General features: G+C 41.9%; 2 protein-coding genes across 8 annotated transcripts in view; one reads left to right on the top strand and one right to left on the bottom strand.

Annotated features, from left to right (window-relative positions):
- The window catches only part of otp (orthopedia homeobox), a 42935-nt gene that overhangs the window by 7741 nt on the left and 20210 nt on the right, over positions 1-14984 (top strand). For 6 of the 7 annotated variants that reach the window (XM_070212578.1, XM_070212579.1, XM_070212581.1 and 3 more), the window contains one exon: positions 14317-14621. In XM_070212578.1, coding sequence (XP_070068679.1) covers positions 14591-14621 — 31 coding nt within the window. In that variant the 5' untranslated portion in view covers positions 14317-14590. Of the gene's footprint in view, positions 1-13073; positions 13708-14316; positions 14622-14984 lie in introns of those variants that run through there. The other variant, XM_070212580.1, reaches the window with a different exon arrangement.
- Positions 4219-5411, bottom strand: CAH15 (Carbonic anhydrase 15). The gene has a single exon (XM_017146580.3). The coding sequence runs from the start codon at positions 5339-5341 to the stop codon at positions 4319-4321; it is 1023 nt and encodes a 340-aa protein (XP_017002069.2). The 5' UTR covers positions 5342-5411; the 3' UTR covers positions 4219-4318.

Below are 14984 nucleotides of genomic sequence, written 5' to 3'. Positions count from 1 at the left end.
ATTTGCTTTATTATGTGGCAATTTCTCCGCCTTTCGCTGGATTTAATTAGTTTGCTTTTATCGTTAAGCAGTTAACTTTCCATTGAAGCGAAGGGGAAATATTAAGTATACGCAGGGTGGGCCAGGAATAAAATAAATCTTCTAATACTGAATTCTGGGCTTCAGGGCTGCTGATCCTATCTCTTTTCCCCGACAGATGTGATCGAGATGCACTTAGTGGTAGTCCCATTATCACAGGAATACCCTCTAAAATCGAAATCATTCTGCGCATACGTAAAGGTCTTAAAAAAATAGAAGGGAACTCTGCTGTTAGAGTAAAGAACCAGTTTACCTTGCTACCTTTTATTTTACTCATAATTCCCATTCAAATTACCGCTCTCTTTGCTGTGGGCGTGGCCCAAACCAGTCGCTCCCTCTCTTAAATGAGTTGGTATGTGTGCGAGAGCTTCGGCGCACTGAACTCACCCATACACATGCACCGAGAGACACACCGACACATGCCTTGTGGTAGACCATTGAAAAAGTGATGAAAATAACTCTCTGTCACTTTATTGGCGCTTAACGAGTTTGAGTTGATGAAGAATTTAATTTATGATGCTGCTCACACCATCAAGAAAGAGATGGCAACAGAGAGAGAGAGAGGGAGAGGGAGGGAGCCAAAAACCGCAGAGCACAAGAGGCGGAGAAAATAAGAGAGAGAGGAGGGAAAAAAGAAGAAAAATTAATGAACTCGTAACTGTCGCTTTTGCAAATTGGGCTCTGAGAGTGTGCGAGTGTCGGTGTATGTGTATGGGTGTGTGTGCAGGACTCTTACTCACACATACACACACACAGACAGGAGGAAACAGCAGCCGTCGCTGCCGGCAGACGTCAAGCTTTGATGATTTAATTTTCTGGTCTTCTAATTTAATTTTATTATAGAAATACACTCATGTGTGTGCTAGTGTGTGTGTGAGAGTCTGAGTGAGAGCCTTTTACTTGTGTGTGAGTGCCCACACCCTCACAGACACACATGCAAATTCGTTAATGGAAAATGGTGGCGTTTAATTGAAAAAGGAAGTGCGCCAAAGGGCTGAGCGACAGGGAAGCGACTGAGGGAAAAAGGAAAAAGGACTCGGCAAGGACCGAGTTTTCCATCAAATTAATTTCATGTGTATGTCTCTCCCTTTTCCCATCTTTTTTCCCAGACTTTGTACTTCTTGTTATTGTTCATTTTTTGTGTCATATCCTTTTTTTTAGTGCGGTTACTGTTGCAATAACAATTTTCAATTAAACTTATTTGTTTTCATGGCCAGGAAAATAAAAAACGATATATAAAAGGCGAAAGAGAGAGAAAAGTTAATTGAATTAAATATTCCAGCGAGATAATTACAAAATGGCGTTGATTAATCGTCAGCCGCCATATTGATTTTGCCAGCAACAATATTTAATGATTAACAATTAACATTGAACAGGGATTTTTGATGCAGACACTGCCTGCCTGCCATCCTCTTTGTGCCTTAATAAAAGCAATTAAAATTCATTAGCTGCGAACACACACACTGGCACACTCACAAGGACTCTACACACAATCACACACTAATGCCATCATGCGCTCGTTTTCTCAATTATTCATTCAATTTTGCATGCCACAAAAGCAAGAGCCAAGGAAGCTAAGCTAAGCTACATCCACCAGCCAAAAGGACCTCTCTGAGAAGCTTCCTCCATACATATTCATGCGGCTAAATGAAAACGGCAACACTTAAATGCAATTTGCCTCAATTTTCCCAGCAGCCAACTCTCCCCATTTTCCCACCCAAACGAACGTCTTGGCTTAGAGCGTCTTAACGTCTTTTCATGGCACTTACATCGTCATTCTATTCGTCTAATTTCATTTTCTTGCACAAACTGCTGTGTTGTTGCTGTGGAAAAGTGGGCAGACGAAGAAGAAGAAAGAGGTCCTGGGTTCCTTTTGGCCAAACTGGCTTCGGTTTATTCAGCTACTAGAGCTACTATAGTTGGATTCTGGCAGACTGCCTGCTTCATTCTAATTACATTCAATTAAACATGCTGATTGATATGTTTGTTCTGCTGCGACTGCCTCGATAGAGTTAACGATTTCGGAGGGGGATTCCCGGGTAAATCAGCCCGCAATTGTTTGCTCCTTGTTTGTGTTTCAAGTTGTATATTCAAGGGATTAAATCAAAAAGTTAGACTGGGAAAAAGCGATAAATACGAATTAACAATCGTTAAAATTTGAAACTTAAGTGGAAATAACATTCACCATAAGAATTTTGAGGACACAGAAATCGGTATTGCATGGTAAAAACCATATACCATGCGCATATCGATTTGATCCCGGCGGATATTTTTTGTGTGTAGAAATACTATACATTTCTAAATCTCTAAATATTAAAATGGGATTATTTTAGTATTTTTAACATTTGATAAATATTTAATATTGATTCGGTTAATTTAATCTCTTTTAAATCCTCTATTCTAAGTTCCTTTTTAAATATTCATCTCATTTGCTTCGAATATCTCCTAAAACAACGCTTGTCTACTTTGACAGGTAAATGGATTTGCCAACTAATTAATTGCATATTATTTGCATTTTAGTGTTGCATTTTCATCTAATTTAACGAAAATAAACCAACCGCCTTCCACATGCATGCGACGCAATAATTATTGCCATTCTGGGAAAAATTGCATTAATTTTCTAACAAACATTTTCATATTAATTGAACATTTTGTGTGCAATCAATTTGCATATCAAGCATTAATAAATGGAATTATCCGCATTTTAATTGCATTTCTCAGACAAAAGTTTTAGTTTTGGGGCCGAAAAACAAATTATTTTGTGCGACGACAAAACCTGAAAGCAGGCTGGAAACGAAAAGCGCGACCGAAAAATTAAGCTTTATTTGTGGAAATTGCAATTCAATTAAGTTTTCAAAACATGCAAATTGCGAATGGGCGCACAGGACAAATATTGACAGAGCCGCAGAGCAACAAAAGCGCACCGAAAACTTGTTTGTATAATTTCATTAGCGTTGATTTGCAGCAAAAATGCACATTGCACACTCGCAATTGCAGTAAAATTCACTTGGCCTGCCATTGATTAAACAAGTCGATTGGGAACCGGGATCGAGATCCGGGGAATCCCCAACTCGCATCTCCCATCTCTGGAATAAAAACTAATTACAGGCCAGGGTCCAAAAATCCAGCCATCTATGGTTAGGCGCCAACTGATAATTATAAGCCTGGAAACTGGAACTCTGATTGCCAAGCAGCAGCTGTAATAAGGGAGGGGTGGGGGGTGGAAAACAGGGACAGGAGATGAGGGTGCGTCGCCGCAGGAGGCCCACAGACCCAAACCCAATCCCATGCCATTCGGCATTCCCGTTGCCAATCTCAATACCAATCCCAATCCCAGGGCAAACATGTCCGCAACAGTTTCCGCTGCACTAACGAAATTACAGACGCAGGCTCACACGCACACCACACACTCGCAATCGCCATGTCCTGCGGCGATTGTGAGCGCACAGGATGCGGAACAGGCTCGTGAACTCGGTAACTCAGTAACTCAGGAACACAGGCATACAGGACCTCGGGACCTTGGATCTCCCTGCAACGGCTAATGCTAATGCTAATGCTCTTTGAACGACTAATTAGTGAATTACTATATAAGCAAACTATTTGCCCGGCAAACGGCAACCCAAAGCAAATTGTCCGGAAGACTGGCCAGGACTGGTACATTAGAAATAGAGCGGAAACCAGGACCAATTAGAGACAGCTGTGGGATGCGTTGGGGTCCTGGTTGTCCAGTCAAAAGGGTGAATGTACTGCACTCGGTTTCATAATGAGATTTTAGAGATGTTTGCTATTTGTGATTCTATTATCTAACATAGTTCAACATTAGTGAGATTAATGAACTTATCTAATTCGTGATTTTTCAGCTTTGAAAATTTCTCTAGATTTCTAAAGTAAATTGTCTAAATTTAAAAACCTCTTTTATAAAAAAGTTTTGGATTTATATTTACCTAAGGTTGGAAACAAGATGCAGTTGCTATAAATATTACCCGAAATAAATATTTTCCCGCTAAAAAATATTATTATTTGATTATATTTTAACAAAGTTAAATGTGGTATATAATACTAAAACTATTCTAGGCTTTGAAATAATATATTAAAACCAATCTAAAAGAAGAGTTTTGTGAAATAAGAGTTTCTAACTTTATATTTTAGGTGATGTAACATCAAAAATCATAACAAAATATACATAAATATAAAAATACATCCATTTCTATTAATCCCGGCCAATTACACTTGATTAAACCTAAAACCCGGTCCTGTAGCGATTAAGGTGCACCGTACGATCCTCGAGCGGCTGAACGGGGCGAGCATTGCGTGCGATCCGAACTCCCCGTCGGTCCTTCAGCTGACGAAACTCGTTCAGCTGTCTTTCGCTGATGGCCAAGGGCACCGGGTGGATCAGCCACTCGGCCCCCCGATGGCAAGGGGGTTCCGTTAGCGATCCATTGTAGCTGTAGAACTTGTCGTAGAAGGCTGGCATCAGGTAACTAAGGGGAAAGGGCGGTACTTCAACCACCTGTCCAGCCTGTTGAACGGCCACGAGATGCTGAACGAGGACATCGAGGAAGGGATTGTCATCGGTAAAGTCGAACATGTAGGAAATCATCAGGATGCCCTGGCTGGAGGAGCAGGCTTCTCCATCGCTGGCATCTGTGTGGAGGCACTGCATCTCCAGGGGACTGTGTTGATGATCTAAAGTATGCTCCGAACCGGAAGAGTTGCTCCAGCTCCAACGAAAGGAGATCTCCCGAAAGTCAAAGCGGCCCAGCAGATCGCCACCATCAAGGGAAGGCACTCGTCCTGGAAAGGCAGCTCGCAGGATCAGAGTATGACCATTGTTCTCCAGGCGAATGCCCAAGGGAATGTCATTGTAGTGTGACCATATCAGCGGTGCATCAAAGTAGTTGATCTCCAACGAATTCCTTTCTATATTGATGGGACTCTGATTGTTGCAGGGGGCATTCCAGGTATGCGGACCCCTGTCCCAACCATAATTATAGTTCTCGGGGGAAACTCGAGGAGTACAGTCCAAATCACTGGAGGAGCCGCGCAGATGATCCCCGCCAGCATCTCGAGAATCCTCCTCCTCTCCTCCTTCACAGTTATTAGCAATTTGGAAGCCCGTGTGCACATTCACCAATACCAGTAAGGCCACACTGATGGCCAGGATCAGCTTGAGTAGATTGCTGTCCTGCAGGCGACAGGATAGATCCTCCAGCCAGCACCATAGGTACTTCAGAAAGCCACAGCTCAGGCAGCCGTTCATCTTGATAACCCAAGTAAAAGTTGGTGAAGAATAATATTTACTCCGCTGAAATGACAACCAACTCCTGGCCTTCCTGGTTGAGCGCGGAAAATTGAGAAAATTTCTAATTAAACCCGCTGAAAAGTTAATTATTTTGGAAAACAAATTGGGCGCCCGGCAATTTTGTGCGAAAACATTTGCAATTTGTTTGCATTTGTATTTTGCATAAATTAATTACGCACAAAACTCTCTTCGGCGGCGGAAATTGCTTGCACAAATATCCTGTGCCGCTCCTGCGTGGACGCTCCTCTCCTGGATCCTCCCGCCCCTCCTCCTCCTTTCCCTCCTGTTTCGCCTTCAACCCTTCTATGTTGCATTTTGGGAAATTAATTAGTTTTGTATGTACAAAATAGGCGAAATGAGCACTAGGTGCCAAACGGAAATTATTTCCAGCTCTCCAGCGCCTTTTGTGCGGCGACAGGAACTGCACGGGGAAAAAGGATATAAAGGTCGATTGATTTAGTACTCAATTTTTAGATTATCATTATTATTTATTTCTTATTTAGTTGTTTAGTTATTTATTTCTTTACATATTTATTTCTGGCCACAAATAATTTTCTTTTTTCACCGTTTCAAACATTACTTGTTTCAAATTTAATTCTTATTCAACATATCAAATATCATATTAAAAACATTTCCCCTAAAATCATTATTTTCTCTGCCTGTAGGCCCATGTTTTGACTTTTGGCCTGTGAAATTTGAGACTTCTCGGCCATCTCTGATTAGCATAAAGTTCTCCAAAAGCCAGCCACGCCCACAGTTCTCGGGGGTTGAGGAGGGGTGGCTATACGTATACCCACTGCGATTCAATTATGACATTTTTCTGATCAATTCGTTTGGCTTTGATTTGATTTCATTTTCCTGCACTTGTGCAGGGCGTTGACGTCTGCCAAATGTTACAAATTGTCCGTGCCCCCGACCTCTGAGGACCTCCTCATCTACCTTTCATCTGTCGAGTGTCCGGGTGGTATTCGTAGTATCGGTAGTACATGGACATGGAACATGTCCTGGGGCATGCGAGCTGCACGCAAATTGACGGGTAAGCATGTGGCATAAACGGAAACACTAACATCGTTAGGCGAGTCCTGCCAGAGGAGGGTGCCAAAATAACAAAATACGAAAATAACGGAATAACAATCATAACCATTTTTGAGTTACCACGACCGCCCGAGGCAGTTGTTTTCATTTATGACCGAATGACTCGATTTTTATGGTCGCTTAGGGTTAATTGAGGCTGCAGATTCAACGATTCAACGATTCCACTCAGGGGTTGCTTGTCACATTACACAATGTTTGTTTTGGTTACTGGGCTTTTTATATCCGCTACAAGGTCTCTATTTAAGTGGTCAGAATTTGAATGATCGACATTCATAAATAACTGATTGATTATAATTTAAATGTCTATAAAGGTGCTAATAATAGTTAAAAGTTGTGAAGTATTCATATCTGTTTCAAATCGCCAACAGGAAAAATGAATGCATATTTTTATTTTATTCCTAAGTATTGTTCTTCAAACACAAACTTATTACCAGATGTCGGATTTTATATGAAATAGATTTCTTTTAAACCGGCCTATAATTGCATTCAAAAAAGTAAAAAAGTAATACAATTGACCAAGGCTTGTACTAGCCATTTACTAGCTGCAAAATAAAAATTCCTAGGACTGCATCTGCAACTCTGGCGCTCACAAACATGCCAAGGAAATTTCCGCTTCCGCTGCGGCGAAACTTTGTTAAAGCGACGCGAAAGTGGAGCCAAGGAAAAATCGCATCACAGGGATAATGCAAACCAAATTGGTCTCACTTTGAATTCGATTGATTTGTCTGCTGCACTCGGCATCCTCGGTAATATCCTCTTAAATCACTTAACCACATTTGCCGATTAACAGCGAGGACAGAAGAAGAATGTCCTTGGCAGTCGAGCGCAAAGCAGCGGGAGCCTTCGGTGTAAATTCGGTGTAAATTTTCACACATTATTCGGATGCCCAGACAATTACTGGTCTCCGATAACATTGTCTAGTGGGATTTTCTCCACCTCGGCAGCCGTCTCTTTTGCACACCTCACAGGACACAGGACAGAGGACACAAAATACAGCTGATAATGTTAATATGCGCCGCAGGACATCAAACAGGGCGCAGGCGATTGGATCAGGATGAGGTATTGAGGGCACTCAACTTTGTTTGGCCAATCCGCTTAGGCTTTTGTAACTCAGTTCTCATTCGGAATACTTTTTTTCGGAGGCTGAGGATTATCGCTTGTTTGGTGCGATTGTTAAATGAACAACGGTGAGCAGAGTGTGTCTTCTCTCCTTCGAAAACCGCAAAAACAGATTCTTCAAGATCGTTTTGCGGCCATGTTGCCACTGTATTTTTCTCTCACTCTCTCTGTTTCTCAGCTGCCCCTGCGAATGTGATCCTGATCCTGATCCTTATCGCAGCATGCGTCCTTTCACTACTCCTGCGTTGTTTTCACAGCCTCCGGCCACAGTTGCCCTCATTAGCAGCTTAGGGGCGTTGACGTGTTTTGCTCGTTGGCTGACAATGTTTGCTACTCGGCTACTATAATGTTTTACGGCCCGAAAGACACTTCTTTCAACAGCCATCGAGCACTTCCCTTCCGCCTTTCTTGCCTTTCCGAGCGGAACAAGAGGTTCCTGCGAGAGCGATCCATTAAATAATAGTATCATTGGCATTTACCAGAACCGAAACAACGCCTTTGGGAAGCAGAGGGATGATTTTTGAAACCAAATCGGGTGATCGCTATCGTTTGTCAGCTAATTTAGTTCGCTATCGATCGATCTTTTAAAGAGCACGAGTAGCTATATTCGTAATTGATTTTATTAAGATTTGTACAGTTTGAATCTCGGCAGTTGTTGGACTTTGACGGCGTTTTATCACGATACATTATAATATTTACAAATTGTTGGGGAATACACAAACAAATTATTGCAAAGGCAAAATTCAATCAAATAATTCCCAATATTTTCTCAAAAATCAGAAAAATGTAAACAGACTTATTAAAATAAAATAACTCTATAACTTTATGATTTGCAAGAAGTAATTTAAGGTATGGATAAACAAATAGTGTCCTTGTAGGCTTTTTTTAAGCAATTCGGGATTGTGCTAGGTTTTTGTGAAATCGCATGTGGATTACAAGGCTCTCAAATAACTTTTAGTAATCAAGATATATTCATTAAATAAATTTCAATTTAACAAGAAAGGAAGCTAGCTTCGGCCAGCCGAAGCTTATATACCCTTCCAGATCATTCCTATTAATTAAGAAATCGCAAAAATGTTCAATTTTCTAATATTTCTCATTAATTTTCCGATCGTTCCTATGGCAGCTATATGATATAGTCGTCCGATTTTGATCAAATTAAAATTGAAATTCGGAAATATTTAAAAAGAGTCATATCCTAGAGTAGAAGATAATACAATAAAAACCAAAGAAGCTAGAATTTATTTCCTATTACTTTTCCATTAATTTTCCGATCGTTCCTATGGCAGCTATATGATATAGTAGTCCGTTTTTTTAAATAATTAAATCGAAATTCAGAAATATTTAAAAAATAACATCCCCAAAAGTAGAAGGTAATATTTCAAAAAACACCGAAGCTAGAATTTTTTAAAGTTTTTTTTTTCCGATTGTTCCTATGGGAGCTATAAGATATAGTTGTCCGATCCGGTCGGCTCCGACATATATACTACCTGCAATAGAAAGAAGACTTTTGGGAAAGTTTTATCCCGATAGCTCAAAAACTGAGAGACTAGCTTGCGTAGAAACAGACAGACGGACAGACGGACAGACGGACATGGCTAGATCGACTCGTCTTGTGATGCTGATCAAGAATATATATACTTTATGGGGTCGGAAACGTCTCCTTCACTGCGTTGCAAACTTCTGACTGAAATCATAATACCCTCTGCAAGGGTATAATAATTTGTTTCTCGTTACTAGCGCCCCCACCGATTTCCACCGCAAATGGCCGCAGTTCCTCAGTTGTTTTATAGATGGCGCTGTGACGACAAAAGGAGACCCCTGCCATGTAAAAATATGTAAAAAATTTGTATCTACACGTAAAGTTTTTCTACAATGCAATATAGCAGGACATCACCCAGATACCCCTCCCCGCCTGTCTGTCCGTCTGTCTGTCCGTCTGTCTGTCCGTCTGTCTGTCCGTCTGTCTGTCCGTCTGTCTGTCCGTCTGTCTGTCCGTCTGTCTGTCCGTCTGTCTGTCCGTCTGTCTGTCCGTCTGTCTGTCCGTCTGTCCGTCTGTCTGTCCGTCTGTCTGTCCGTCTGTCTGTCCGTCTGTCCGTTTGTCTGTCTGTCCGTCTGTCTGTCCGTCCGTCTGTCCGTCTGTCCGTCCGTCCGTCCGTCCGTCCGTCTGTCCGTCCGTCCGTCCGTCCGTCCGTCTGTCCGTCCGTCCGTCCGTCCGTCCGTCCGTCTGTCCGTCTGTCTGTCTGTCTGTCTGTCCGTCTGTCTGTCCGTCTGTCTGTCCGTCTGTCTGTCCGTCTGTCTGTCCGTCTGTCTGTCTGTCCGTCTGCCTGTCCGTCTGTCTGTCCGTCTGTCCGTCTGTCTGTCCATCTGTCTGTCTGTCTGTCTGTCTGTCTGTCTGTCTGTCTGTCTGTCTGTCTGTCTGTCTGTCCGTCTGTCTGTCCGTCTGTCCGTCTGTCCGTCTGTCTGTCCGTCTGTCTATCCGTCTGTCCGAATTTACGGTATTTAGTTTTAGACGTTGTGTTGATTTTTTACACCACTTGAATCTGAACTTAAGCTGGCTTAAAATGGCAAAACAAAAAGAAGCGGAGCAAGAATCCAAAACCGACAAATGTTAAGCAAGAATAATGCGTTACACGGAACTGCACTAAGCTCAACATTTTGGGTTTTACGCTGCTCGCAGTTTTTTGTATCTTATTTATCTATCTTTTATGCGCCTCCTTGCAGTGAAAGGCGAATCGAGTGAAAGGCGGTGACAGGAGGATGTTGTTCCGGAGGAGTCAACTTTGAACTCCACTCGCTTTGTGTCAACAGTCAAGGAGGCCAGAGGCGAAGCCTTTTTGGCCTAGACAAATTACCACCGAGTCCTCCGGCGGAGGATCATCAGTCAGAGTCGAGGAACAGTAAAAATCTCTTTGGGTCCCGGGCCCCCACATAGGCGACAAAAAATGGACTCCATCCTGTACGGGCATGCACGCCCATGCTAATTAGGAATGTCCTGGGGGAAGGCCAACTGGACCTGGGCCAATTAAATGCTTAAGCTGACTTTCGGGTTCGAGCTTGTCATAAATTTTGACTGATTATGCGTATTCGTCTTTGTCGTTTTGCCCTTTTGGGGGGCACCATCCCAAGGACCTCAGCCCATCCTTCCAAGCACTCGTGACAACTGAAGAAATTTCTGCGGCAACAAAACCCAACCTCCCAAGTGTCCGACGCAATTCATCATTCAATTAAATTGACCGCAAAGAGCCGCATTTCGCATCGTCGCTCAGTTCGTCGACATCTCGCCTTGGCTCAAGTTTTTAAAGTTGCCCAAAGTCGAATCCTTTAATGCGCTGCTGCAATCGATTATCCTTTCAATAAAATGCCGCGGCCCGAAAAAAGGAAAGAACTTTTGCCCCCTCCCCCTCGAATTTCGGGGATATCTTTTGAGGTTGATTTATGCGCTGGCTTAAAAGCGAATTGTTGTGAGCTGCTAACTGGAAATCTGTTTGACTGCACGTACTTGTTGGTCCTTCACATATCCGCCCCAGAAAGCCCTTCCCCTTTCTCGGGGCTTAAACGATTGGCAAACAAAGTCAAAGAAGCGTCGTCGTGCTTGCTAGAGGAAATCCTTTGCATTTGAGCTGCTTCTGCTTCTGTACTTGTATACTTGGTATGCCGGTCCAGGCATCTCAAGGATTTCGCCCATGTCCTAGTCACAGTCACTATCTGCTCCCCGGATTTCGACAAAGTGATTTACGACCTGCTCATGCCGCGCATTCAAAATTCAGTCTAATTGAGACTACCCCTTGGATGATTAGTCCACACAAATAAAAAATATTGTTTAATCTTAATACTCGTTGTGTTAAAAATATACTAGATGTAGTATAAAAGTGTTGTACTGACTTATTAATAAATAATATATCTAGTATTAATATCATTTTTTATAGTTTTATTCATTTTAAAATATTAATTCATTTCTCATCTTATTAAGAGATTTTTGGAACCTCAAAAGGTTGGAATTTATATGATTATGATCATTTTTCTCTCGGTGTCCTTGGCAAATATTGTGAAATTCAACTACTCCACGCAACACACATACATTTATTTTGCTTTGTTGTGTATTCCAAAAACGCCTTTGATTAATTAACACACTCGAAGTTTTATATTTGCTTTGTGGATGAATAAGATGAAAAATGATGCAGAAGCTCTAATAAGTGAACCCAACACTGAATTGAGATGTTATCACGATTTATTCGGCTTGTTTGCTTTATAATACACTAACCGAAAAATTCCGGTTAGAGGTTTATGGCTTAATCGTTTACTTTGATTACGAACTGTAAATTTGTAAACAGAACAGTGAAATCTGATAATAAACAAGCGAATGTCATAAACCAATAAATTAATTTTCAACAAAGTTATAAATGTTTTAGTTGTATTTGCCTTTATTACAAATATTTTCTCTAATTTCCAATTTTTTTGTTGCCACATTCCTCATAAAATGACCGCAACAATTGAAAAAATATAATAAAATGTCCACAAGGAAAAACTAAATATATGATGCCCACTACGAATGCTGTATATTTGTGCATTCTTCTTGTGGTTTTAATTTTTACTTTGTGTTTTTAATTAACGCCCCCGAGTCACCTGTAAACGTACACTGTAGACATCGAAACAGAGGCGGTGGGTCGGTTTTTGAGGGGGGTGGGCTAGAGATCCTTTGAAATGCGCGGTTGCCATGCCAAACTCTCATTTCGCCAGGCATTCCGTTGTCTGGCTAATTCAACGTTTGTGCAGCATGCAAAATATTATCAAAATTCCGCCGAATGTCGGGCGGGGGTTCCCCTTCGCCCCCCTTCCCAGCAATGAAAGCGGAAACAGAAACTAATAAACGACAACAGGTGAAGGCTAAAGGCTGACACGTGGCATCTCCGGCTGGAAAAGAATTTAAGGGCAATTTATCGGGGAGTGGACTTTTGGCAATAACTGTGGGCCAAGCGCAGGTTGCCAAAGCGACCAGCTGTGGAGTATAGTTGAAGTTCGTTGCTCAGGAAGGGAATCCTGAATCCTGAGACCGAACAATGGCCATCGCCTATCGATAGGCGAAAAGGACCCATTTATCGCAGAGGGCGCCAAAACGGTCTATCGTTCTCGGGGCCAAAAGCCCCCGGCAACCCTCATTCGTTGGTTTTACTCAGGGGGTGTGGCCTAATCTACGCACTGCGAGTATAGTCGAACCGCTCTAGCAACCACTTCCATAAGCAGACAAGAGAGAGACAGCTTGCGCTCGGCTCAAAAGCAAGATGGCAGTGGGTTCAGGCAGTCGTCTCTTTTCCGCCCTCTTTTTTCTCTGGTTACTTTTTGCAAATCAATGCAGGAGATAAGCCCGCTGGCAGAGATAACGCTCGACTTAACAACCGTCAATTGTGCGAGGGGGGGTGACTATTGAGTCCCGGCGCCACTGCGCAGTCGTTGGTGTCGAAGCTATCAGAGGGATAACTTCCATCCTCGGAGTCAATTCGCTTTGATTTTTTCGCACTGCCCTCAAATGCAAGCCAGTCCGCGTAGGCAGCACTACGTTTCGGGGGAACAGTTCCGTTACGATACAATATAATACCATTCCATTTCCGTTTTCTCAACTCTTCTGTCAAAAGCCGTCGCCATCAGAAAACTCAAGATATAACCAAGCCAAAACTGAGGAATAACCAAGTGAAAATGTGCCACAAAACCAAGAAGCTATTAATTAAACACTAAAAACAAAAAAATTAAATATAGGGGAGTGACCACACCCGCAGAGGTGAAAGACAGTGGACAGTGTCCGGCTGTCAGTTGGTCAAACAGTTCATCAATAAACGATTCGTCGACTACTTCCGTTTCATTGCGTGTCCTTTACCTGGGCATGTCTGCGTGTGTCTGTGCTGTCTCCGTGTGAGTGTGTGTGTGTCGCTGTGCGTGTGAGCCGAGGAAACTTTGCAACTTCCGGCCAAGTGACTTCGATTTAATTTCTTTGGCTTTTTTATGGTCAAGGCATTTAATTAATTTTACTATGGCAATTTGATCGTCTGTACTGGTCTGAACTCTGACCCCTCGGACCCATAATCCTGCTGAAAAGGAGCAGGAGGAGCAGCCAGGTGAGTCCTTTTCTGGCCAAATGAGCAATAAAAGTCAATGCAAATACCACCACAATCGAACTTTGGCAAAAGTTTCTGCGGTTAAGGAAAGTGAAACGGATTTAGTTTTCAAGTAAAACACACATTACGGGAATTAGCCGAATAGCTGGACATCTGACGAGGGTCAGAGTTCAAGAAGAAGATAAGGGAATTTAGTTATTTTAATTCTTTAAAAATTCGTATAACTTTGGTAACTTCTCATTTAGTTTAGATAATATTTAAATCGATATATTATATTGTGATTTAGTTAAGATAATAATAAAATCGAAATATTATCTTAACAATTATATAATTCTCTTCTTAAAAAACGGAAAGTAGTAAGAATCAACCAGATCGGCTTGACATAAAAATCTAAAATAAAGAACACAAATTCGGAAATAATATAAAATAAAACGTAGGATATTCAAAATAACAAATAAATTAAGCTAGACCCGTTTCAAAAGATTATAAACGTGCAGATTAAATAGAGAATAAAACTGACAACAATAATAAAATTAAGTTAAATCTAATCCAATTACTTATAAATTTACTTTAACTCAAAACTGAACTAATAATACTGTTCCCTTTCAGCCACGCCCATTTCCACCGATCCATTGAGATGTAATTTGCACCGCAGGTGAACTTGAACTTGAACGTTCTGTGATAGACGAGTATACGAGCAGTCAATCCCCTTGGGATTCTGCCTACCCCCCTAAAACCCCCACCCCTCCAAACGGTTCTCGATTCAATCAAATTGAATCCCGAATCAGACGTCGGCGGATCGAAGGTGATCTTAACTTTTGGAGCGGCCCTCAGAAACGGCGACAAACTGTCGACTCTGTCGATCCGCAGCTTCTCGGCAAACATGCTGAACAATCTTGGGGCCAATGTGCTGGGTAAGTTCGATGCGATTCGTATAATATTGTAATTAAGATCGGCCAGTGAATTGCGCTAATGTATAATGACGTGTGTATCAATCCGGCGGACCATAATTAAACTAATTTCTTGAGCACACCTACAAGTTTTGGATTGGGGTAGTTAAGTTACTCGTACTTCCGATCTTCCGAACGGCATCTCCGATATGTCCGCTAAATGGCCTATAATTGAGGCGTCTAACCAGATGGCGCCGGGTGTCGCGTGCATTTAGCAATAATTAAGTTGTATATTTAACTAACTCGACAAACCTTCTCCTTTCGCCCATTCGTGTGGGTGGGTGGCTGTGTGTATGTTAATTGATATAATTGCTCTTTTAAATATGC

The sequence above is a fragment of the Drosophila takahashii genome, chromosome 2R (assembly GCF_030179915.1).
Source record: "Drosophila takahashii strain IR98-3 E-12201 chromosome 2R, DtakHiC1v2, whole genome shotgun sequence".
NCBI lineage: Eukaryota > Metazoa > Arthropoda > Insecta > Diptera > Drosophilidae > Drosophila > Drosophila takahashii.
Note: the sequence above shows the minus strand (reverse complement) of the source record. Positions and strands in the feature narration are given on the sequence as shown.

Coding starts and splice junctions, on each gene's coding strand:
- CAH15 (XM_017146580.3), bottom strand. CDS start 5,341: ATGAACGGCTGCCTGAGCTGTGGCTTTCTGAAGTACCTATGGTGCTGG.